The 27,615-nt window shown below is 32.5% G+C and overlaps 2 protein-coding genes across 2 annotated transcripts; both read right to left on the bottom strand.

The window, feature by feature from the left end:
* Window positions 1–287: 287 nt before the first annotated feature.
* LOC109162014 (GDP-L-galactose phosphorylase 1-like) lies at window positions 288–3,394 on the bottom strand. Its single transcript, XM_019310644.1, has 7 exons — window positions 2,607–3,394; window positions 2,386–2,504; window positions 2,177–2,236; window positions 1,576–1,818; window positions 1,299–1,484; window positions 966–1,214; window positions 288–878 (listed from the first exon to the last, which is right to left on the bottom strand). The coding sequence occupies exons 1-7, from the start codon at window positions 2,740–2,742 to the stop codon at window positions 537–539; spliced, it is 1,335 nt and encodes a 444-aa protein (XP_019166189.1). The 5' UTR covers window positions 2,743–3,394; the 3' UTR covers window positions 288–536.
* Window positions 3,395–21,075: 17,681 nt separating this feature from the next.
* On the bottom strand, window positions 21,076–27,043 carry LOC109162177 (aspartate carbamoyltransferase, chloroplastic). Its single transcript, XM_019310909.1, has 6 exons — window positions 26,948–27,043; window positions 22,861–23,445; window positions 22,648–22,787; window positions 21,858–22,031; window positions 21,485–21,721; window positions 21,076–21,391 (listed from the first exon to the last, which is right to left on the bottom strand). The coding sequence occupies exons 2-6, from the start codon at window positions 23,420–23,422 to the stop codon at window positions 21,284–21,286; spliced, it is 1,221 nt and encodes a 406-aa protein (XP_019166454.1). The 5' UTR covers window positions 23,423–23,445; window positions 26,948–27,043; the 3' UTR covers window positions 21,076–21,283.
* Between the last annotated feature and the right edge of the window lie 572 nt (window positions 27,044–27,615).

The raw sequence follows: 27,615 nt of genomic DNA on the forward strand, positions 1-27,615 counted from the left end.
GCATTCTACAATCTAATGTGACGAGATGATTTGGTTCACCAACATTTCATCCGCGAATCGAGCTACTCATATTGAAACAGGGACTGCCCGAACCGCATGCATATGCCGGGGATATATCATATATGGAGCCTTGGGTTGACCATCTGGAATTATACGGCGGCCGCCGGCGATTCAAGGAGAAATGTCAGAAGCTCCTCCCCGCCGACATGGAGTCCTTAAATTGTACGTGTTTGGAATGTTTGTATTTGGAATGTTGTTGTGTTAAGCAGACAATGTATTTGACAACATAAAAACAATCCAATGTTTTAACATACTTGAAACATTGCAATCCATTACATTTCAAGATACTACAAGCGTTTTACAAGATTCAGAAACCACACACCATATCTTACAACATAAGAATAATAATCCTGGGAATGATGATGGCTTGCCGCCTTATTCACAAATATTCCACATGGTAACTGGGGAAGCCATTAACACATAATAGAAAGATACCCATCACATAACATAACAGGGAGACAGATATCCGTTTGCGGCTACACAGGAACCATGGCGGGGTGGGAGCCTTTGAGCGAATCCATCTCTTCGTCCATTGGCTGAGGAGGAGGTTCAACGTCTGGCTTCTCGCCACGCACCTCATGCGATGCCTCGGTGTTGCACCCGATGGCTTCAAAGATGAGGGCAGTCACTTCTTGGAACCTCTCCTCCGAGAGCGAGACCTCGGCCAGGAGCCTCCAAGCGTTTGCCTCTGATGCCCCCTCGTAATCCTCCTTCCTCTTCAGCACAATGTGGCCGCTGATTTCCCAGACAGCGGGGTTCACTTGGGTGTCCAGGAGCTCGCTACTCACCTCTCCAAGAGCTTGCTTCTCCGCATAGCACTGCTCGAGTTCATTTGAATTACATAAATTAGAAACTCAAATGGTTGTCCAATTATAGTTTTAATCACAATTATGGTTCATATATACCTGAGGAAGGAGGAAAACTCTTTTTCCGAGATCGGAGATGAGGACATTATAAGGAATGTTGTTTTCTTGGAGGCAAATACAGGAGTTGGAGACAACATTGGCCAAATCCTCCAGGGTATTCCCGCCTTCAAAGAGGAGACCCCTGACGGGATAATTCAGAATCTCGGAAATCTTCACGCCACTATCAGCAGTAGTTATCTTCCTAGTCGGGGCCTTCTCAATCGGGAAGGGTACAGCCAAGTAGTAAGCCTGTTATATAGAGCAATGGTTAGATTGAACGGCTTTACATCCCGTTATTACTATCTAAATATGATAATTGTTGCTCGCAACTACCTGGAAGTGAAGGTGGTTGATGGTGGCAAATGCACCCAAGCTGTTATAGCCCAACCTGAAGTAGGGATTCGCAGCTTCTTCAGCCATGTGAAGTGCGAGCAGGAAGCTGTCTCTGTCGATCCGTTGGGGCAGGCATTCAAGAACCTTAGGAATCAGCAGGACATGGCCATATTCAATAGGGCTAACCTGTTAAGTTACAACCCAAAACCAAAGAGGAATTAGCTAACCAGAAAAATTTTGTAACGCGCAATTAAAGTGGCAAAATCGGGTCACGTACATTAATAGCAACGACACTCGGAGAGCTCTCGGGGTCGATGGGCGCATCAGGGAAGAACTGGATCTCGCCATCATCACTCGCTTCAAACTGGAAGAGCAACTCTTCCTGCCCAACCTTAGTGAAGTTGAACTTGCTGCCATCAAAGGGCTGCAGCACCTTATCAACTCGAAACTCAGTCGGCCTTTTCTTGAGGTGCCTCCCCTCATTCAGCTGGGCTACGAAGCCATATTCCCCAGGAATCACCTATCAACCCACCCACAGGTGTCAACTACTATTTTCAACTCCAAAACACACACAAATCTCTCATCCATTCAACAATTCTATCTAAATCAAAACAACATCATACCTTAAAACTTTAAAAGTCTGGATCGAATACCAGTAATCTCATTACATACTCCCATTTAAGTTCTATGGTTTTTATTTTTCTTTTTGAGAACTAACAAATGAACTCAACAAATTGCAGAACAGAATCATATCATGGAATTAAAAGTTAAAGACAAATAGGTACTGAAGTATAAAGACATGTATGAATAGATAATTGAAAATACAAATCTTGAAGAATATATATATAGGAATAAAAGACAAAAGGCAAAGCCAAGACCTTAGTTTCGCAAGCAGTGACATCATAACGAAAGAGCCCTCTCTGCATACGTTCCTCCCACTGCATATAATATTAAAAAAAAAAATATTTAGATTCAGATTCAACAAAGGAGACTGAGATAACAAAAAAAAATACTCCGTATCAAAGATGACAACAGTAAAAACATGTTGCAGTAAATTTAAATTTTAACAGTGAAGCCAATAATTTACCTCCCCAAGAAGGAGGGAGTCCAAGAAAGCAACCGGCGGCTCTTTGACATCCTCGGCTTCACCTGCGGCAGCCTTGCAGTTGTTGAGCTTCTTGAAAGCGTACAATGGCAGCTTCGACCCTATTCCAACAAAAGAAGAGAGAATATAAGTACGTTGAAGCGAAGATCTTGGAACAGGGACAATAAATATGGGATTTTCGGAAGAATTAAGGTAGTAAGTACCTGGAAGGCAGCAGTTGCGGAGGCAGTTCCGACCGCATCCGGCGCCGCGAACAGATCCCTCCTCCCCCTCTTCCTTTTGGAAATTGGAAACCAACGTGGGGACCCTCTTAATCCTCAGCATCATCGAAGACGACATGTTTTTGGACGGGTAATTGAAATCGAGATCGGTTTGGTTGAATCTTAGAAAATACTTGTAGAATAGAAGATTACAAGGAAAGCAAGAATTGGAACAAGAAAAAGAAAAAAAGTGGGGGAAGCTAACTAACAGACGCTACACTACTGGATGAGGAAGAGGGAAGAACCGCCGCCGGCGAGGAAGAGGAGGTCGGAAGGACTGCCGCCTTCGGAGGGGAGAGCACCACGGCCACCGTGAGGCGAAGGGATGTTGGATTCGCTCAGACAACCCTTGCGACGTAGAGCCCGCAGGCCATAAAGGGGTCGCCGGTTTACTCCGTGTATAGCCGTGATGTCTACAACGTGTCTCACCTGGGGATTCACCCCTTGCCCACCTCTCAAAACTACAATAAAATACCCAAAAAACAAATCAAAACCAAACGATTCCTCGCAGGCTACCCACAAATCCTCAGTCACTATTAACCAATTCAAGAATTTATGTATTCAAGGGAAGGGATGATTCTGAAGATGAGATGGTTTTTGGTGGGTGCGATGAGAGAAGGCGAATATGAGTGCGAGGAGAGAAGAGGAGGCAAAGGGTGTTAATATATACGAAGAGATAAGGGGAAGCGAGGAGTTGTGGTTGTGATTTCGCCGGATCGGTGTAGTGTGAGATGAGTGGTAATGGGCGCGGCTGTGTGGAAATCAATTATATTTGGACCATTTTTGTACACAGATACTTGCACGTCGGCCAAGGAGAGAGAGAGAAACTTCCGACTTCACTGACGTTTTTGTTGTTTTGTTATTATTATTTTTTTTTTCGTAATACAAATATTTTGTAAATTGTGTATATTTTCATTGACCTAAAAAGTGAGAAAAACGATAATTTTGGCCCTTAATTGTTTTACTTTTTAAAAATTTTGACCTATGTAAGTTGATTTTAACAAATTTAACCTTTTAATTATTTTTAAGAGGAAATTTCAATTTTGATCCTATGAATATAGGGGTCTTGTTAATTTCAGTCTTTAACTTTTAAAAGTGTCAATTTAGTACCTTAACTATGTAATTTTTGTCACTCCCGTTTTAATAATGAAGATATTTTGGTCATTTTAATAGCTAAAGTCTCCGATGATTTTGATCTGAAGATGTTGTTGTTGAAAACCACGACCAAGTCACTGATCGTGATCGAAGATCTGGACCGTTGACCAGCGGTAACATTTTCCGGTATTGCAGGAAGAAACTATTGTCGGAGAAGAAGAAAGGAGACGTGAAATGACTAAAATATCATTATTATTTTAACTATTAAAAATTTTCGGCGAAATTTGACCGGTAATTTGATCGGAGTGTTCAAAATTGACAAAAATTGCATAGTTAAGGTACTAAATTGATACTTATGAAAGTCAGGGACTGAACTTAACAAGACCTCTATAGTCATAGGACCAAAATTGAAATTTCATCTTATTTTTAATGTTGCAATTTTAGCCCCTTGTGTTATATACTTGTCAAACTTTATTAACATATTAGATTATTTCTATCATTTAAAATCAATATCCATTACTAACAATTACGTTTACATGGCAATAATAAAACTTTAACCATGGATATTGATTCTAAATTATAAAAATAACCTCATAAAAAAGAGTTTATTAATAAAATTTAATAATTATATAAATTAAAAACTAAAAATGCTATATAATGACCCATCAAGGGGTTAGACAATTAACAATAACTAAAATTTTAAAAGTGAAAATAACTTGGGGTGTAAACTCTAAATTTCCTAAAATTAGATAAATAATTGATTGTATATTTGACCCTAATGTCAATTACCCACCAACCTTCTAACACCCCAATCATCTCACATGTGCTACCACATTTCGTCTACTACTTTTACACCGAGCTATACTAAATCTTCTTTTATTTTATGACTGTGTTTGGTAAAATAGTTAAGTTTATTAATTAATTTTAAATTATTTGATATTATTAATTATTTGACTTGATTAAAAAATTAATATAAATATTTAATTAATTAATATTTTGTAATTTTAAAATGCTAATCCAGAAAAATGCTTAAAATAATTTTTTTAATTAATTTTTTGAGAAAATAAATTATACAAAATAACTATCAAATAAAAGCTAATTTATTAAACGTCTTTCTATAGTCAATTAATGTTATTAACTAATTATATATTTTAATTAACTCAATCAGCTAACAGTCATTTGCCAAACATGACCTATATAATATTTTAAAAGGCAGGCAGCTAATCATTAAACTTAGATTAGTATTTTTTAAAAATTATTCTTACTTCCTAAAGTATGGTGCATTTGATGAGCAAAAAATTTATTGGTTGCTAAACGCCCACCTAAACTCTACTCTCCGTTCACCATTCACCTGTCCGTTTGTCATTTTAACAAGCGTTCTTCAAATCGTGCTCCAAATAGTATTACAAGTTTCCCACACTTCACGCAACTTATAAGCTATTTTTATTAGTTTTTATTTTTCTTTGAAACCACAACTTATAAGGCTATAAGCTATTTAGATCTTGTAAATTATTTCTCAAGCACCTTGTACTTAATTGCTTAATTGACACCTCTGTTGTTCTCATTAAGTGAAGGTCACATGATTGAACATCAACAGTGAATATTGGTTCTTTGGACTATAACGAATATAAAAAGTATGTTGAACAGATATTATCTTGAAATATCAATCAAACTAGTATAACTTAGCATGAGTCCCATTCAAAAACACATTCTAACTAGACTTAGTTCACTTGAGTTGCTGAAGTTTTTTTTTTCCTCCCAAAAGTCTAAAAATCGATTGATCATTCGGAACGTGCATTTAAGTGGTTGTTATTCATGTAATATAAATAAATAAATAAATAAATAGTATTAATTATATAATAAAATGGACTCTCTAGTGCAAAAATTTATCTATAATTTGCCATACTCATCCTTTTTTTTTTTATTATTACATTGGAAGGGGGATACCCATACATAGGGAAGCAATCCGATACCAGTGGACTACAAACCACTTGGTTCCCATCCTTCTTTTTTAACCAAAGAAAACTGAATTCATTAACTAGCAAAAAAATGTGCAATAGAACTCGGTGGGGAAAGAACTCACAAACCCATGACAGACGAGGAACCATCTATTAGAAATAATATTGACTCTATGCATCACTTTACATGGTATTTGGTATGATAAAATTGCAATTCAATAATTTAATTGGAAGGAATTACAATTCCACAGCAAATAACACCACTCACTATCATCTAAAAACTCAATCCATGTAAAATAGATTCAGATGAATATCCGTGGGACGAATTGAAATTGACTTCCCTAATTTTAAGTTATTTCCCCTCCCATCGAAAATGTTTTCTTTATCCAAACACATATTCGTTTGATTCATGATTCAATTCATTCTTCAAAATTCGCTTCCCATAAAAGCTGTGGCCTGTGGATTGTCGGAAATAGGAATCACCAATTATTTCATTGAAGTTGGAATCCATCTAGGAATCGTACGCTTTTTCTGAATGAAATTTCCACAACCATATACTCCAGAAATATCAGGGCCATTGATCCGTAACCATAAACCGCCGTGGGGCAACTTCCAGGAAGCATGTTCTCCGTACATTTTCAAACGCCTCTAGCTCTTATCGCTTAACAATCGCAATCATAAATGTTTTTTAAAAAAAATCATAAAATTTGAATAAAATTCATTAAAATAGTGTCAAATAGTATGTAGCTCAATGTCACTTTTGTGACTCTCTTAAAGGGAGGTCACAAGTTCAATCTCGAATGAGAACATTGACTCTGTGTACTTTAATAGGTTGATTATAGAGTTAATTTCACCAAAGGTTATTTGTCTTTTATGGCAATTCAAAATTTAGTCCTAGACTATCATTTTTATCATTTAACATCACAAATTATTATTTTTTAGACATTAACAGGGCGTTTGGTTGGAGGGATTTTAAATTCCCTTCCCACTTAATTCCTACCTAATTCCAAAGGCCATTAAATTCCGTAGTTTGGTTGGAGGGAATTGTAATTCCCCCATTTTCATGGAATTAAAATCCCATGTCCCCCCCTGGTATTTTAATTCCTGGGAAAAAAAGATAGTGATGAGTCAAAATTATCCCTTCCCTTTTTAACCTAAAATTAATGTCTAACAACAATAATGGACATTTTTGACTCTATACTACTTATTCCCTTTCAATTCCCATGTATACCAAACATTGGAATTGAAATTTCCAGTAATTCTATTCCTGTCAACCAAACACTGGAATTTAAATTCCCACTTTATTCTCAGTAATTCAACTCCCATGGAATTACAATTCTTTTCCCACATAATTCCCCCCTCCAACCAAACGCCCTGTAATAGTCTGAGATGTTAAATGACAAAAACGATAATTTAGATTAAATTTAGAATTGTCACAAAAAACAAAAGATCTCCGGTAGAATTAACTCTTTATTATATTTCTATTTTGGACTAATGCGGCCCAAAATGAAACATTTCCATTTCGGCATAATTCAGTCCAAAATGATATATTTCCATTTTAGTATAATATAGTTCAAAATGATATACAATCTTATTATATTACTGAATTAACTTTTGTTAAAAATGTGAAGAGCTATATTAAAAATACTGTGTATAATAGTTCTTGCTTGTTATAAGAGATATATTCGTTAATTTTATTTGAAATATTCATTCATTAATTGAAAGTACAATACATTATATGCTAACTTGTTAAAAAAAAAAAAAAAAAAAAAGCCTATGTGTAACATATTTGGTTCATTTCAAACTCTCAAACGAAGTTTCGTCATTTGCTTCTAGAGCAAAATTTAATGTGATGAAGTTTTTAACTTGACCTGGTCGGTTAAGGATATTTCGTTAAACTATTAACATTTTATACAAGAAAAATAATAAGTATTAGATATTTAATTAGCCTTTTAAAGTGTTTTTCTATTTTAAAAAATCACATTTGTATACACTAATAACCACTAATTGAACATAATAATTACCATGATTGGAATTGAAGCCTTTCTTATAAAAGCACGATGTCACATACAAGGTACTTGACTTAATTTTTTTAATTTTGAAAATGGGTGGTTATAAACATGTAATAAAGAAGTAGAAATATTAATTGATAAAAAAATAAAAATAAAAAGGCATAGGGATATTCTCTTCAACTTGGGTCCATGTCCATGTGAACAACAAATTGGCGAAATTGACAGAACTTATAATAGAGACAAATGTTTTGTTGTTGTCAACCTTTTCTTCAAGTGAAAGGGAAATTAGGGCTGTACCCACCCCACAATTTTTATTTTTAAAATGGGTAATTAGCAATATTTTAGTATCTTCAAGGGATAAAAGAATATATCTTTTACACCCCTTTAAAAATCATAAATTTGTCTTTCTCACGTTTAGTCTTAAGCTTTCAAATTGACCATTCGTAGTCCTTCGACTTCAAATTGTTACTATTTGTGGTCTAAGTTAACCATTCATGGTCCTTCAATAATAAAATTGTAATCACCACGATTGGTTAAATTTTAAAAGTTGAAGGACCATTAATGGTAAACTTGGACCACGGATAGTAACAACTTGAAAGTCAAAGGATCACAGGTGATCAATTTGACAGTTTAGGACTAAACGTGACAAAACTACTATACTCAGATAATCCTATATAGCAATAAGATAACACAAATTATATTAACTCAAGTTATTTATAATTCAACTTTAATTTTGTAATATTTAGTTTAATGTTATTATATAAAATTTATATATTAAGAAACTATATTAAAAATATTAATAAATACAAAAAAAATGAATTTAAAATTATTTTTTAAAAATCAAAGAAAATAAACAGTTAGTTTAACGAATAACCATTAGTAAACAAGAAAAGTAAAATAGGGTAAAGATAACATCATGAAATTAAACGCACTTTATTTAATGAGGTCAAAACTTGCATCCATGTCAATGAAATTCAATGCCACTTTCTAAAATTATAAAGTTACATGGGTATAATTGTATGTAAATTATTTTATAGATTGTGTAACCGGTTGAATACACATCACTTTCTATTGTTAGAATTAGTATTTTTGCAATTGAATTTTTCTTAGGATTATGAATGATGATTTAAATTTAGAGGTAAAGTACCAAGTGGCTTGTGGTCCACTGGTATTGGATTGCTCCCCTATGTGGGAGGCCTTGGTTTCAAGCCTTAGTGTAGGCATAGATTGTATGGGTATCCCCTTTCCCTTGTAAAAAAAAAAAAAAAATTAGAGGTAAAGTCCAAAACTTATCATTATTATTTTAAAAAAATATTTATTTTGATTTATTTCATCCATCCGTCTTCATGACAGAAGCAATATAGTAAGTGCCTTTTAAGTTTAGGATTTATTAAACTTAAAAAACTATTATTTGTCAAATTACATCACATATATCTTTGTGTGCATATAGGACTCAAAATTAAAGTTGCACTTATAAATAAATACATTAACAAAAGCAACGCTTGAGCATAGGAGTAACATGATAAATTGTTCGCACGGGTTTAGCTTAATAGTTCAATAAACAGTATTTAGGAGAAGATGTCAATGCCAATGTTTGAACCTCAGCGGCAACAATGTTTGGATTATATCTAAAGTTGATAGATCCCTTGTGCGCACCGACATTTAACTCTATTTGCTGAGCCGTTGAGTCGCCAGGATGTGAAGGTCATTGGGATTAGGGTTCAACCTTATGGGAGAATCATGATAAATTTATTTTTAATATTTTAATGACATTAAGTATGATGCGTAACAGTACAATTTTATTAGAAAAATGCTAAATTCCTCTACATATATTACTCATAGCAAAGTTGCTAAAGCATTTTTCTTTGCTTCCCATGGCGTCACCCCCTTCTTCTGATCAAAACAAAATAAAGGGGTGTTTAGTAAATAGCTGTTAGCTGGTTAAGTTAGTGGGTTTGACTATAGTTAATAACATTAAGGGGGTGTTTGGTTGGATGGAAAACATTTTCCATGGAAAATGTTTTCCTAAAAGTGAAGAAAAATGATGTTTTATGTTGTTTGGTTGGATGGAAAACATTTTCCATTGGAAAAAGTTTTCCTTAAGAACAAGGAAAACAAATTCCTAGCTTAGGCTAGGTATTTTGTTTTCCATGGAAAACTAATATGACAATTTTACCCTCACCATTCTTTATTAATTACTCTTATTATATTATTATTATTATTATTATTATTATTATTATTATTATTATTATTATTATTATTATTATTGTGTAGGGTTATATTTGTCATTATACTCATTATTCCTTACCATTCCAAACTCAACCAAACAATGGAATTCATATTCCCAGTAATTTATTTTCCACCAACCAAACAATGAAATCTATTTTCTTGGAATTTATTTTCCATGGAATTCTAATTCCATTTCCCTTCAAATATTTTCCAGCGAACCAAACGAGCTGTAATTGATTGTATAGTAGAAAGATGTTTGGTAAATTGGTGTTAGCTGATAGCTGATTACATACAGAATGACTTTTTCAAAAAACTGATCGAAAAAACTACTTTGAGCAGCTTTTTGAATTTTAGCGTTTTGGATGAATAAGCTGTTACAAAAAGCTAATTAATCAAACACTTATATTGACTGTTTAACCAAGTCAAACAGCTAATAGTAGTCAAATAAGTCAAAATTGATTGATAAGCTAACTATATTATCAAACATGTCCAAAATCAATTCATGATGTGTCAAGTTCTAATAAGTTTGTTTTTCTTTTTATTTATTTTTATTTCAAATATCAACCTAGAATGATTATTTTGTGAGGAATAAATGTATGAACATTTAACATTGTCCATTATAATCAAGCACCGTGTGCTCAGATACCATGTAGTGATCTCTCCCATATGGGAGGTCATGAGATTGAGCTCAGTGGATGTGTTGTTCACTCTTTGAGCTTCATTAGGTTGAAAAAATATATTTGAACAGATACTACAATGTAATAAAGTCGATAACATTTAAAAAAAAAAAAAAAAACAGTGTCCATTATATGTTGAACCTTGACGTATAAATGTCCACATTCAGGTCCGTGTCATGACATCATAGCAGTTGATGTGAAATGTGATTAACTATTGTGGTTGTATCTTTGTCAAAATTAAACACATCAAGCAAATATAAAAGTACACTTAAAAAAAAAAAAAAAAAAAAAAAAAAAAAAAAAAAAACTTATCCAAATTATTTATGGATTGTATTAAATTGTTGATCATGTGAAAACGAACAAAAATCCAGATTGTTTATTTTAAAATAATAGGTGGATAAGATCGATATTTAAATAAAATAATAATAATATATTTGTATAAACTCAAATCATGTAAAAGAGAAAAGACATCATTTTGAGAAAAATGTATTGTTTTCTCCAATAAGGATAAATTTAAATAAAATATTTAGTGATATTTTTGTAATTATGAAAAAGTTTGTTTTGGTATCATTTTGGGAAGAACTTACATGATTTTTTGAGAAAATATACATGATTTTGAACTCAGTAAATATAAATTATCTAAAATTACATTGTTTTAAAAAATACACATTAATTCTACTAGTTTATAAACTCATGCACTTGTAATATAATATTTTTGCACTTTGTAGTATAAAGTGCAAAGGTTTAATTTATGCTATAAAGTGCGAAAGTTTTATATTATAAGTGCATAGTTGATGTGAGGTTAATTGTACATATTTCTAGTGTTAGTTTGATTATATTTGTTGGGTTTAAGTTTATGAAATTGTTATTTTAATTGCATTTTCCCTTGTTTTTTAATTAAGATATGGTTTACACTTATTTTGAATGTTTTACGGTGTTTGTTAGTGTTTTAGAATCATTATAGGTCAAGTGCAAAGGCAAAGGGAAGAGCTAGGACAAGTTCGGAGTCAAAACGAGGTAACGGTTCGAGCCCAGAGGATTTGACGCGTCGAGTCTCGGACTTGACACGTCGAAATGATTTTGTAGCCATTCTGTCGAAGGAAGTTAAAGCCCAGCGGACTCGACGCATCGAGAATCACTCTCAACACGTTGAGAAATTCCAGTAGGATCCGAGAGTTTCAACCGAAGGCTCGACGCGTCGAGACGCCCCTGCTCGCACCAGATTTCCAACGCCCTCAAACTCGACATGTCGAACTCCCCACTCGACGCGTCGAGCGGGCCTGATGCCTCAAATTCGGCAGTTTCCAAAATCGCGTGAAAATTTCTATTTTGTCCCTAGCTTGGTTCCCGCTATAAAAGGACACTTTCCTCAACCCTAGAAGATATATGATGTGTTTTGGAGACAATAAAGAGGAGAGTCAAGAGCTACAAGTTGTCTTTAGAAGCAAGAAGAAAGCTAGGGAGATTTGGGAAAATCGCTTGGTTTATTCTTGTACTCTCTTTATTATAATTGCTATGTATAATTTAGCCATGTTTGGCTAAATTCCATTAGAGATTCTTGGGTAAAAAGTGTTTATGAACCTATGTGCATGTTTATCATATTCTTAATATATTATTATTTGGGTTTTATACTTGTGTTGCAATTGTGATTATATTGTTGTTGCTAGTAGTTCAAGATACGAATTACTTGTTTCATAGCTTTATTTATGTCATAACAGGAGTTAGGCATAATTGAGGGCACTCACAATTGCACTTAATTATTCAACCTTAGGAGAGGGCATATATGTTAGGGAGTTTAATTCTTGATTATTATATTGCACATCGGGGGATGGTAGTAGTTAAGAGTTTATATATTGAATGCTTGTTCTTTCATTGTTTGAGTGTTTATATCACGGGAGTGAATATTAACTTAGGTTAGAGATTGCGGGATTCACTCTTTCCCCTGTTTGCATTCTCACACTTGTTTAAACCCAGATTTAATATTGTTCTTAAGGTTGACACTGGATGATTAAATATTTGAATCCCAAGAATCTCATTCTCTCTATTGTTTTCACAAACTTGCTACTTTGCTTTCTTTTAATTGTTTTTATCAACCATCCATGATATTTAATAAGACTAGCTTCACAAGAATAGATTAGTAGCTAGTGCTTAATATGCCCAACTTCCATGTGAATCGATAACACGATACTCCAGATAATTATTTGTTTGAGAAATATGTTGCAATCAATAGCCTTATACTACAAAAAGTTAATTAATATTAGCTCTCAGACGCTTAAGAAAAGTGCAATTAGATTTTTTATTTTTTTTTACCTATAAATTACTTGCTATTGTAAGTTAATTGACATATGAATTCCATGTGTGATTTTACTTGTATACATGAATGCCACATGGAAGTCATATCAACCGGGGTGGAGTCAGAATTGTTTGTTTTTCAGTGGGGGTGAAACATTACAACAAAAGAGATAATTTGAAAAAAATAAAACACGTAAGAAGTATAACTATAAATATTATTGGATATGAGTAAAAATAAAACATATCAAAACTTTATAAAATTATTTATAACAAAATATGAAACATAATTAATTTGATAAAATAATTAAAATATAAAATACATTATAAATTACACATCTCATTATTAATAACAAAAAATGTTTTATATATATATATATATATATATATATATATATAAGGGTTATATAGGGGGTGGGGTTGGGGAGAGGGGGGAGGGGCAGTTGCCCCACTGTAACTCCGTCCCTGTATCTCAACATAAATTGTAATTTTAAAAAATTATTTTAATAAAGAATTTTAAAAATAAAAATAAAATAGTCTATAACATTCATGTATACATAACATGTAATTTATAAGTAAATAAAAAAAATATAAAAAACCCTTAAAAATACGCATATTTTAAAATTAATTTATACAGCGTTGTCTTTGGTCTCATTATTTGGTGGCCACGTTTCTAATCTATTAATCACTCCCGTTTTATAGGTCCAATGTACGGAGTAATGGAGTATGACAGGCTGCCATACATCATACTTATTATATTTTAATCCTAATTTGTTGTTTAGTATAATCAAATCAAATGCAAATGACCATTCCAGATTCCATTTGGATTAATGATTCAACGCCAATAAACAAAAGCAAATTGAAATTACTTTCACAATTAAGTAAATCATACTATTATTATTATTATTATTATTATTATTATTATTATTATTATTATTATTATTATTATGCTTTCAAAAAAATACTATTATTATTATGATATGATTATTATTATTATTATTATTATTATTATTATTATTATTATTATTATTATTATTATTATTATTATTATTATTATTCCCTTCAAAAGTTGACCACTATATATTTAACAAACATAAAAAAAATTAATTTTTTTTTACAATACTATAAGCTTTTTAGATATTTGTATGTCAAGATCATGTTAATTTACTATGTACAAGATCATGTCAATTTACTATGTATCATTCTGATTTTAGTGTGTGCTCCTAAATGAACAGTCAAATGATTTCTTTTAGAGTGTTACAAAAAATTGGAAATTGAAGATAAATGTAAAAGTATCCATTTAGAAGTGGCAATAATTATTGGATTAAAAATATCATCTCCACGAGATTCACGACAAGGCAATTAATAGCTAAAGTATAATAGTAAGAGAGGAGTTGGTGGAATGCAATAGGAATCTTGTTGCCTTTTATTTTCTTTGATCTAATTTATTTTTGTTTTCATTTATCGTTCTCTTGTAATTGAATGATAAATCACACTTTTTGGAACAAGGGCAAAACAGTCACCAAATTCTTTCAAAAGGTGTTTTGTAACATTTGGAAATATTTATATTAAAAAAACAAAAAACAAAAAGTTTAGGGTCCGTTTACCAATAGAAAATTGTTCTCTTTTTTCTGTTTTCTAATTTTTCAGTTTTCATTCTCTATTTCCCATTCACTGTTTTCTGTTTAGAAAACTTGTGTACTAACTGAAAATTGTTCTCTATTTTTTGTTTTCAAGTTTTTCAGTTTTCACCTACAATTTAGTTTAGATAATATTAATATTTTTTGAGCTAATATTTAAAATATGTTTTTAGGATATATTCATTTGAATGACATGTATATGAATATATAACTTTTACTTTGAATTCTAATGTATGTGGGAATTCAATATCCGATATCTGGATCGAACTTGTATTATGATGTAACATAATTAAAAATATTCGAACTAATAATCTATTGAGTTCAATCAAAATCTAAAACATAATATAGAGTTTAATTCTTAATTTTGATAATGTAAATAATGTCTAACTTTAAAGTGTAAGCAAATAAATTATGTTTAAATAAGTAAAGTAAGTAGAAAAGATATAAGATAGTGATAAGTAAAATAAGATGATAATGAATGTAATGATAGTAATGTGGTTATAGTGACATATAACCAAATTGATGATAGATGATTCTGTTTTCCATTTCGAAAACAGTTTTTAAGTGTGTTTCAGTTTTTCAGAAATTTCCATAAATTATTTTCAGTTTTTAGGTGTATACTACTATATAAAAAATTATAGTCAGTAGTGAAGACATTACTTGCATAAAAGTCGTCATGTTTTGATGGTTGCACAGATATTTACTACTATGCCAAAAGTTATAACTAATAATAATGACATTATGCGAAAAGTTATACTCCGTAACTAGTAGTGATGACAAGACGTTGTATTTGACCCTCTAAACCTATTCTCACGAACGGTTCCATTTGATAGAACTAAATACTTTTACATCGTTTATGCCTTTTGATAGTACAAATAAATTGTATAGAGTTTGTATGAATCTAGAAAGAAGAAGCCAGAAATTAGCCTAAGAAAACCTCTTTTATTGAATATAATCTATTCTCCAGAGAGTCAGGAGCAATTGTGTAAGTGTAGAGAGAGAGAGAGAGTAGTAGAAAGGGAGACGCCCCCACCCCACAATGAAGGGGTAGGGGCCCTTTATATATGCCCAAGAGTTGACCCGTGACTTTGATCGTGACCCGAACTGTTTGACACCGATTCGACTACAAAATGAGAGCACGGACTTATAAGAAAGTCAAAATCGGGATATATTCCCTATCAAGGAGTCAACTATATCCCCATAATTGGATCTTAAAAAGAATGTATTTTATCCTTATATTTAAATTTTACTGAAAATGTTGCTGTAATTTCTAAAGCAAGAGGAGAACTTAGTACAATTATTCCATAGTAACACTGTACCATGTGTGGTGTCTTGTACCAAAATGGATTTTTTTGTGTGTGGATAGGACTAAATGAGAAAGTAGATGGTGGAGGGCAGATGACAATGACAAGTGGCCACATTTGCTACATATCAATTTTGAAAAGTAAAAGTGAGAAAATTAGAGCAATCCCAATAGAGTTTTTAAGATGGTTTTTGCTGGAGTAGAAAAGAGATGAAGGAAAGAGAAGATTTGAGATGTTTGGATAAGAAGTTAATTTTTGTCTCCATAGTGAGACCCATCAAAAAAATAAATAAATAAATAATTGCTCGGGTCACATGAGGCACACCATAAGCACCCAACCAACAATTGTTATTGTGTAGACCATATTTTGTATACTATAAAATAATGTACATTCAATACAAAAATAATGTATATTCAATACAAAATAATGTACATTCAATACAAAAATAATGTATATTTAATACAAAATAATGTACATTCAATACAAAAATAATGTATATTCAATACAAAAATAATGTACATTATATTCAGAAAAAGTACATTATGTTTATACTAAGTATACAATACATTAAAAATATATTTTTTATTATGCTCCACATAACACTGTGTAGATCATGATCCACACAATAATTTGTCAAAAACCAGGCGCGTGGAAGCAAGCACATTTTTTTTTCTTTTAATTTTGGTTTTGTTTTGTTTTTTCTTTTTTCCCCTCCCTTCCATTTTCTCTTTCCTAGATCCTAAAACTTGTGCAAAAACAAGTGTTATTGAAGATGCTCTTACATTCGCCAAACATTACCTAAGCAGAATCTTTAGTGGTTGGAGGCAGTATCCTATGTGATAATCTATACTATATATAAAAATAAAATCCTGCAATTTTAACTTCCCGCCCAATTCCTAAAAAATCTCTCTTCCTAATAAAATATATTGATTTCTACTTTCCTATTCGTACAATAATTCTGGGTTAAAATTCTATTCTAATATCATAAAATATTGTAATACAATTCCTATTGTAATCTATTTATCTATCTATACATCTATCTATACTATATATAAAAACAAAATCCTGCAATTTTAACTTCCCGCCCAATTCCTAAAAATCTATCTTCCTAATAAAATATATTGATTTTTACTCTCCTATTCGTACAATAATTCTGGGTTAAAAACAAAAACAACACATATACATTTTGAGTTAATATTTTCCAAACCTCCCTAATAATAAATAATAATTTTTTTTTATCGCGCCGCTAGCCGCGGCTAGGAAGTCCGGAATCGGCCTCCTCCGCGGCTTCTTCGCCGGCTGAAGCGGCGATTAATTTTTTTTTTTTATAGGTTGTAAAGTATCAAAAGTTCGGCAATGCATAATTTTTGACTCGGTTGTCCGTTTTGGACAAATATTTTTTGAAATCGCGTATTTTTTCTAGATCTATCCACCGCAAACTGCCGTAGGCGGTTTGACCCACTAATTTCTAAAAAGAATGCTTTATGTGAATCTTATGTTTTATTAATGAATTTTTAAAGTTTTTAATTAAAAAATGTCATGTGTATTATTTAATAATCTCTCTTTATAATTGGTTAAATTATTTAATTATGGGAAATTAGGGAATAATTAATGTTGGTAATAGAAATCCTAGAAGAATATATAATTGAAGAATATTTAATTATGTTATATTATTATTGTGACTCACAGAATACAATACAAGAATATTTAATTATGGTTATATTATTATTGTGGCTCACGGCCATTATATACTAACAGAACTTGAAAAGAAACTAATAATGATAAGGGAAAATTGTAAAAAATGCCCCTCTATAATATGTCAATTATCAATGTCACCCCAGAATTATGAGTGGTGTAAATATTGCCCCTCAATTATCAAAATGGTGCACATATAGCCCCTTCCGTAACGGACCTGTGGTTCCCCACAGCTGTCCATCACTGGTACTTCGAATCGAGGGAGGAAAAAAACAACTAAATTACATATTTACTCTGACTTAACGGTGTTGTACACTAACGGGGAACCGCGTGTCCGTTATGGGAGGGGCTATATGTGCATCGTTTTGATAATTGAGGGGCAACATTTACACTACTCATAATTCAGGGTTGACATTGATAATTGGCATATTATAGAGGGACATTTTTTACAATTTCCCGTAATGATAATATAATAATCTACAATCTACAATTTTAATAAGAGCCAATAATGTTAGTCCCTTAACTGGAATAAAAAAAATGTCGGTCCTAATTGTTTCTTAAAATGAATGGTTCATATTATTTTAATTTTAGTATTTCTTAATGATTTTCCTTATTTACCCTTTATTATATTATTTTCTTCCCTTAAATAACTTTAAATTCCGTTAGTATAAACTTTCTTAACGGAATATTCAGTTAACTATTTATTATTCTTAACTTACTCATTAATTTCTATAAGAAATTAAAGGTCTTAGGGTTGAACCACATCCCAATTAGAGTTGGCATAATTGTTAAACACATACTACAAATATGTTACAAAGTATTAAAAATATAATATAAAATTTAATATAAACTTTTGTCAAATAATTAACTCATCTAAATACATAACATTCAATGATTATAAACCAGGAACTTTGAAAATCATTTGATTTTCTTCCATTTAAAAAAAATAAATTTAAGTTAAGTTCTTTTTTTTTCCGTTTAATTAATCTTATTTTGATTATTGAGAACAAAACTTAATATTTTAATTATGCTTTTATCAATGCATGAAAACTTCTAAAAAATTGAAATTTATAAGTTAATTTTTACTATATTATTATAACAATATATATTGTAACTTTATATTTTGAATTATTTATTATCATCATCCTCTATTGATAGTAGTTGTCATTGACAAACTCTCCAAACAATTTGTGTCAACAACAAGTGGAAATAAAAAAATCAATGATTTCATTATTGTGGATGAAAAGTATGTAGGCCACTTTATTGCTCTTATTAAATTAAAAAATAAATTAGTAGCTACAACAAAAAATAATACATATGCATTTAATTAATTTAGAATTAGATGTTTATAATGCTTTTATTTAAAATGAATTATTCGTATAAAAAAATTAAAAAGAAATATAATTTCATTACTTATATTATCTTTATTTTATACAATTCAAAGATTCTTTACTTTCAAATTTATTAATTTATTATATTCACTATATTATCTATTTTCTTCTGTTTACATTATCTTGTAATTAAATATCAAGTTATAATACAAAATATTATATATATATATATATATATATATATATATGTATGTATGTATGTATGTATGTATGTATGTATGTATGTATGTATGTATGTATATATTTATTTATTTATTTATTTATTTATTTACCAAGTATTTTATACAAATATAATAAATATTAATATTTTGTTCACTGAGCACTCTAAAAACGCGCAATTAAGTCACTGAATACTCTAAATGTATGCAATTTCACCGGATAGCATGTTACCATCAATTTTACAGGTTACCTACTTACGTGACAACTGAGTTGACATTTTAAATAATTTTTATTAATAATTTTTTTAAAAAAAATTGAAAAATTTTAAATAAAAAAAAAAAAATAGACGGGGTAGCCGACGTTCACCCGTCGTTTTTTTTTTTTTTTTTGTTTATTTGTTTTAATTTTTTAAAAATTTATTATTAAAGTTTATTAAAAATTATTAAAAATGCCAACTCAGCTGCCACGTAAGCAAGTAACCTGCTAAAATTGATGATAACCTGCTATTAGGTGAAATTGCATACATTTGGAGTGTTCGGTGGCCTAATTACACTTTTTTTTTATTTTCGTTCAGTGATCTAATTGTATTTTCAGATTACGTTTAGTGGCCAATTTAAACATTATTCCATTTATTTTTGTGACAGTTACTACGTATATATAATCAATTTCTCATATATTATCTTGCATTTATATACTTTAAATTACTGATTTAAATAAACAAATTCAATATTTATTTACCTATGCATGAACATCTTCTATATAATATTGCATTGATATACTTTGAAATACTTATTTAAAAAGAATCATTGGGCATTATCTCATTCGCGCAAAGCGCGTAGAAAAACTAGTAATAATATAAGTGGTAATAATAATATCTAAAAGTAATTAAGTGTTAATAATAATAGTAAGAATATTAACGTAAGAATTATAATATAGAATAAATCATAATAATTAATAACTATAGTCTAGGATTAAATTTGAAATTTTCAAAAGATAAGCGACCTCTGGTGAAATTAACTCTTAAATAATTATATATCGATTTAAATATTTTTAATATATTATTACAACAATTCTATTACGTGCACGGGTGAAAATACTAGTAATAAGTTAATAACCACTATATTTCCAAAAATTATATATATATATATATATATATATATATATATATATATATATAAACAAATATAGAAAATATTATTATATCATCATTAAATTAAATATATTAGTGGTGGACCGGGGAGGAAGCTTCTTTCTTTAATTTAGTCTTCAGAATAAATCATTTGTGTGGAAAATTATTGCTCCCGTATAGGAGGATACACTCACATTTGACCAAGACTTTTCGTGGAATACATTCCTACGTAAACAATTTTAAAAACCAAAATCTAGTCTTTTTCTTCCAAAAACGTTAAATCCCAAACCCTAAGGGGGCGTTTGGTTCACGAAATGTTAGATTACCTTAGGGAATGTGAGAATGTTATATTGCTGGGAATGTTAGATTAGTTAGATTCCTGTGTTTGGTAAAAACTGGGTTATATAATATAAACTTGTTTGGTTTATGAATTGTTAGGAATGTTATAGTGGTTATTTTATCTTAATGCCCTCATATTACAAATCATCTTGCAAAGTGAAGGGCAAATTTTGTAAAATAGCAAGGTAATCTTATATTACCTAAGGAGAGGAAGGTTATCACATTCCCTCAAAATTATGAAAAAAGCTGATGTGGAGGGTAAATAACATTTCATGGGAAAGTTGGATAACTTCAACCAAACAAAGGAATCTTGTATAATTAGCCAAATATAACCTTGGTTATTCTAGATAACCCGAACCAAACGCCCCCTAAGAGCTCCACATTCCAGCCCAGCAGAACATTTGGGAGAATGTAAATCACGGTGACTCAATGGCAAAAAAATCTAGTCTAACTAGACGCAAACGTGATTAATAATTGGAAAAAAACAGGTAAGGAAAAGAAAAACACATTTCACGGCAAACATGATTTTAGATTTTGTCAAAAGATTCATAATTCACACTGGTGTGGATAATGAGCCAAAGACAGGCGTCAAGGTTTGATGTTTTATTGAAACGAAATCTGGACTAGGTTAGGTCCTGTCCTAAAGGATGGCATTATTTTTCAAAATTTGGTAGAGATAAACATGGTGCGTTGGTGGGTGCACTCACCAGCCAACAAGTAGAAGCTTTAAAAGAGCCATTCTAATGTAGAGGCCATTCTTGGCTTGTCTGAAGTACGCAGCCCTTGGATCTCCATCCACGTCCACAGTTATCTACAAACACAAACACAACACAACGGGTGATTTTAGAAGTTAACAAATGGATATAATAAGTTTTCTTGTTTCAAAAGAAGGTGAAGAAGGGACCTCGTCTAGCCTTGGCAAAGGATGCATGACAACGGCATGTTTCTGCATTGCCCTCGTAACCTCTACATCCACTATGTACTTGCCTCGGGCTTCTTCGTATAAATCAATCCGCTCCCCAAACCGTTCTCGTTGGATACGGGTTTGATAAAGCACATCGCATTTGGAAGCCACCTCCAGTAAATCACCACTTTCCTCCCAATCAACTCCTTGTGACGTCAGATAGTCCTTTATGTCATCCTGGAAACACATGTGTTATTACTCCTTTCATAAACTGTGTTTTTTTTTTTTTTTTTATCTAGGGGTAAGACATTTATTAAATGTTTTATCTCAAAGTAAAAACATAGAACTGTTAAACCACCTTCTTCATTTTTACCTTCATTTTTACCACATCAGGGGAGACAAAGTAAATCTTAACATCCTGGTATTTAGCAAGTAGATAAGCAAGTGACCTAACTGTCCTTCCATAAGCAAGATCACCAACAAGGGCAACTTTTATCCCGTCAAGTTTTCCTATCTCCCTTTGGATGGTGTATACATCCAGTAGCGCCTGCTCGTGTAAAAAATGAAACACTATTATGCCCAATTAAAAGAGAACAACATATTTTTTTATTTTTTTTTAAAAATACTTATTCGAGAGAAATGGTAAAATAGTTGTGTGCACTATATACTGGTTGTCTGGTTCTATTTGTAGGTTCTTGTTTAGACAGCGGGCATTAGACTAGATTTACATCAGACTTTTCCAATACAAGGAAACAGTGAATAAGGATAAAAGTGCCATGTTAGAATAATTGGTTCCTAATAATTTAACAACTAAAATACACCGTCAAATCAAATCCAGCTCCAAGGATTCTACCTAAAGTTCCTTAAATTTCACAATGAAACAAGATGATCCAGATTCAGGGGTTTTGTCTGAACAGAAAAACTATTAAGCAATGACAACCCACAGACTTGATCAATATGAACAATATACCGGTTTTTTACAATAAGGTCTTCTGTATAAGTTAGGTATTTGTGAAATTGGAAGTCATGCATCATGAGAATGACAGCGCCTCAAAAATATGCATATACTTGGACTAATCATATAGTTAATACAATTGCATGCAAACATTAGAAACAACATTTGAACTCTATAAAGATAATATAAAAATAGGAGAAATGCAAACCTGAGTTGGATGTTGACCAGGACCATCTCCTGCATTAATAATGGGAATGTTGGCTGTGGCTGCTGCTCTTCTGGCAGCACCACTTTCAAAGTGCCTCATGACAATTATATCAGAGTAACCTTCGACTGTTCTTATTGTGTCTGCAAATTAAATCCAAATATCAGAATTAAGAATCTACTCACACAGCATTTAAGGCCATCCAACTAAAGCTACCTTCAAGCGTTTCCCCTTTTGCTGCGGATGAAAACTCACGCGCATTTTCCGTTGTCAAAACTTCCCCACCGAGACGCTTCATGGCAGACTCAAATGAAAGCCTAGTCCTAGTGGAAGGTTCATAGAAAAGGGTAGCCATCAGATACCCCTTAAGCATCTGGCTTCCAGGTGATCCTTTCTCAACATTCTCCATTTCACGTGCCACTTCAAATATAGCATTCAGTGTATCTCTGTCAAATTGTTGAGCTTCAATTACATCATCAAGCAGGAATTTATTTCCCTCTGTGAACCAAGGTTTTCTTTCAATCTCTACTGCTCTACAGAGGATACTACTATTCTTTCTCAGGTTCCTTGCAACTATTTGCTTTTTGACCCATTTCCCGCTAGATGATAACGGTGAATTTTGCGTATCGGCAGATGCAGATATAGACTTCATGTTACAAGTTTGGTTGAAGCAGAGATTAAGGCAGTTGAACATAACTTCATTATGACAACTCCTACCTCTAGACCCAAATACAGTTCCATGAAATCTACTTGTAGAAAATGTAGCTGAAGAAGCCATCACAATATGTAAAAAGTACCCACCTGCATGTAACAAGAGCCCATCAAGAACATGGCAATTTTAATACAAATTATAAATTCAATTATTTTCTGCATTAGCACTTTGCAAAAATTTTAAATGGAACAAAATTCATATCTAGAAAATATAGGAAAAAGAAAACCCATTTCTCAATTCTGATGTTTAGAATCTGCCATCAATGTTCAAAACTCCAGCTTTTCAAGAGAGCAGTAAAAAGAACTTTTTTCCTTTTTTCATTCATAGAAAGGCAAACATGTGTGTGTGTGTACAATTTGCGTATGTATAAGCATATAAAAGCTCAAAGCAGAGAGAAAGAGAGTTTATTTTTGCGACATTTGGTGCATATGTGATGCCACACTGTGCACCAGTGGCATCATAATTTATCCGGCCATAATTAGTGCATGCATGGCAACAACTTTGTTTATCCGTGAGTACATCAACATTAAAAATGTACTACTGTTAGAGAAAAGAACCAGGAGGTATTTTTGATAGACTAGAAACTAAAGAAAAGAAACAGGAAGTCACAAGACTTCCCCCAACAAGAGTTTTAGGCTCTTGCCCCACAAGAGTTTTAGGCTCTTGCCTAGCTACTAAAAGCTTAAAGACTAAGGAAGATTATTGGATGATCTACTCTCTTCTAGAGATTCTGATTTATAGTACTAGGAAATAAATAATTATAGAAAGGAGATGATTGCTGAGATGATTGTTGAGATGATTATGCCTCTCTTTATTTGTCAAAACCCTTGAGTTAAGCCTTCCCATGTATATCCTGATTTGCCTGATTTGCATCCTTCCTTTTTCTGCGTGAGTAAACCATCCATCCTTTTGGATGCGTATCATTGCCACCCTCCAAAGAAACAACCTTGTCCCCAAGGTTGGAGTGAGGAAACTGACCGTTGAAGTCAGATACGCTACAGTATTCAGCCCAATGGAGGAAGCGTCCCCATTGCTTTGGTTGTTCAGAAGTCATACACCGCAAATACTGCTCTAGGCATCGATTGAGGACTTCTGACTAGCCGTCCGTTTGAGGGTGGTATGCAGTGCTCAAACGCAACTTGGTGCCCCATTTGTCAAAAAATTCTGTCCTGAGGTTGGAGTAAACCTCTGGTGCCATGGTGTCATACTTATTCTTTTGACACACTAGGCATTCAGTTACGAATTGTTGCGTTCGCTTCATCCATAGGAGCCAATGTAGAGCCGGTCCTTGCATACTGATAAAGGCTGTCGGAACCTTAAGATCTTCCCGGGTGTGATGTATGGCGAAATATTGCTCCACTCTGGGCAACCATCCGATCGGGTCGCCACCATCAAATGTAGGAAGTTCCAATCTTCCTGTGGGAAGTGTGGTGTTGTCGGGAGGAGCCAATCGTTCTGACGAGGGGTTGGAATCAATTGTTGGGACTGCTACCGATGACGCACTGGCATCGCCCTGCCCTTTGCTTTGGAGGGAGAGAGCGAGGAGGTCGGACATCCTAGCCACAGAAGCTTCCAAAGCTACAAATCGATCGTTCAATGTGGTCAATTCAGTACGGATTGCATCTTGGTTCTTCTCTAACGTCTCTATGCGGGAATCACATGTGTTCGCCATTCAACGGCAGGTCGGATCAATTTGTTAGAGAAAAGAACCAGGAGGTATTTTTGATAGACTAGAAACTAAAGAAAAGAAACAGGAAGTCACAAGACTTCCCCCAACAAGAGTTTTAGGCTCTTGCCCCACAAGAGTTTTAGGCTCTTGCCTAGCTACTAAAAGCTTAAAGACTAAGGAAGATTATTGGATGATCTACTCTCTTCTAGAGATTCTGATTTATAGTACTAGGAAATAAATAATTATAGAAAGGAGATGATTGCTGAGATGATTGTTGAGATGATTATGCCTCTCTTTATTTGTCAAAACCCTTGAGTTAAGCCTTCCCATGTATATCCTGATTTGCCTGATTTGCATCCTTCCTTTTTCTGCGTGAGTAAACCATCCATCCTTTTGGATGCGTATCAACTACCTTTGCATTTCATCTATGTGTAATTGGTATACACATGGGAAGAGAAATGTATAATTATTAGAAAACTTGTAAACTGAAGAAAAAGATTAGCTCCAAGAAACAGAAAATGGAGGGGAATACTAATCAATCCTGGGTAATTGAAAGAAACTGAAAAAATACAAGTATAATAAATCATTAAAATTCGTTGTTCGTAGAAAATTGAAATTAATTACAAATGTTGAAACAAACAAAAAAGACTGGTAAAATCACTTATATACCTGTACAATTGAACTGCAAAAACAATTTAAATAAGTTCTCCCAAGTTATGAGGATCTTGTAAAAACACTTCTATACCGGTAATGATTTCCCATTTTTGTAGAACCTAGTTTGAGGTTCTAATTGCAGAACCTCAATTGAGGTTTTAATTGAAGAACCTCAAATGAGGTTCTACAATACATTTTCTATTTTTTCAGTTTTCTAATTCTTCAATATCTTATGTTTCCTGAAATTTAAAAATTATCCACTTACTAAACAACCCTCTCTCTTGTCTCTAGAAATGGACATTCATTTCGCAACAGAGATGATTGGGTAATAAAAGAACATGAACCGTGTTTGGAATGCACAAGACAATTATCCCAAAATAAAACCAAATGTGCAGATTACTCTATCTCAAGAATTTTCCCTGCTTATTCAATTACTCAGCACAGACCTCAGATTAAAAAATCACCACAAACAATTTCAACAAGACACCAAACAAAGACTTGGCATTCAAATAAACCAAAGATGAAATCAAATCCAGAAATATGAAATTCAAAATCATCTCCAACAGTTGAGAAACGCCGAAAAATAAGTCAGTTCTCCCAAACAAAACCAACAACATGGGCATATGCACAGTCACATACGGGTATATGCACAGTCACATACGGGTATATGCACAGTTGAGAAACGCCGAAAAATAAGTCAGTTCTCCCAAACAAAACCAACAACATGGGCATATGCACAGTCACATACGGGTATGAGTAAGATTTAATCCTCAGATTACAGACAGTTTCAAAAGCTTCTTCTATAGGTTAGCAGGGTCACCATCCACTCTTTGGCGAGCCTATGTTTGGCCACACCACACCTTTTTTATTATTATTATTAAGAGTTTGATTCACATAGGGGTTGGTTCCATTTGTATTACTTCTACATTGCTAAAAGAAAAAGTGCAGCCCATCAATACTCTCTATCCAGGATTATTTAAAACAACAACAAACACTTAAGCAGTGGGTAATAAGCAGCTGTAAGTAAACAACAATAAGGGACTGGCAGATTGGCAATAAAATCAAATAAACATACAAACATCCTTCGCAAATAAGCCAAATTGAGAATACAAAATTACAACTATAAAATATAACTACTGTATACTGTTCTTCATTTCCCAGAAAAATGAGGAACAAGGAACCTGATTAGCTTCCCCCCCCCCCCCCTCCCAAGAAACAAACGAATTGGATTAGCTCTCCTCCGGAGAAATGGAAAATGTGGAACTCACCTTCACTCTCCTCCGGTGGAAGGCGGCAGCGGTCTGTGGAGCTCCGGTAAGCGGACGAAGGCAGCAGCGAAACAGTCGCTAGTTCACGGTCTGTGGAGGCCCTTTTCAAAAAAAAGAAAAAAAAAAAAAAAAAAGGATGTGAGGGTTTAGGGTTTAATCCTGATTGGGCAAATTACGATTCAGTCCCTTACAAGTAATTATTGTTTGGGCCTAACTTAGGGGTATTTGATTCAATTGTGAAATATCATAATTAGAATTTTGAAAAAGCTTAATATTCGAAATAAGTGAAATCGGAATAAGAATCTTGAAATCTTGAAAAAGGTTTAGTAGTCGAGATAATTGAAATCAGAATTAGATTCTTGAAGAATGTTTAATAATAATCGTTTTAATAATAAAATGTTTATACTTGAAAATTTTGCCTATGATAGTGATTCTATACAAACTAGTATTTGCACCCGTGCGATGCACGGAATAGATTTGTTGTAATATATTAAAAATATATGAATCGATATATAATTATTTAACTTAGAACATCAAATATTATATAATGCAATTAAAGATATGATTTGAATCGTTTATATATTTTGATGTTATCATTGCTTGAATTTGTGCAAATAGTTGCTCAAATTAATAGCTAATGTCTAGATGTACGCATGGGGTCCTATAAT

This window comes from Ipomoea nil, unplaced genomic scaffold (assembly GCF_001879475.1).
Source record: "Ipomoea nil cultivar Tokyo-kokei standard unplaced genomic scaffold, Asagao_1.1 scaffold2926, whole genome shotgun sequence".
In the NCBI taxonomy this organism is placed as follows: Eukaryota; Viridiplantae; Streptophyta; class Magnoliopsida; order Solanales; family Convolvulaceae; genus Ipomoea; species Ipomoea nil.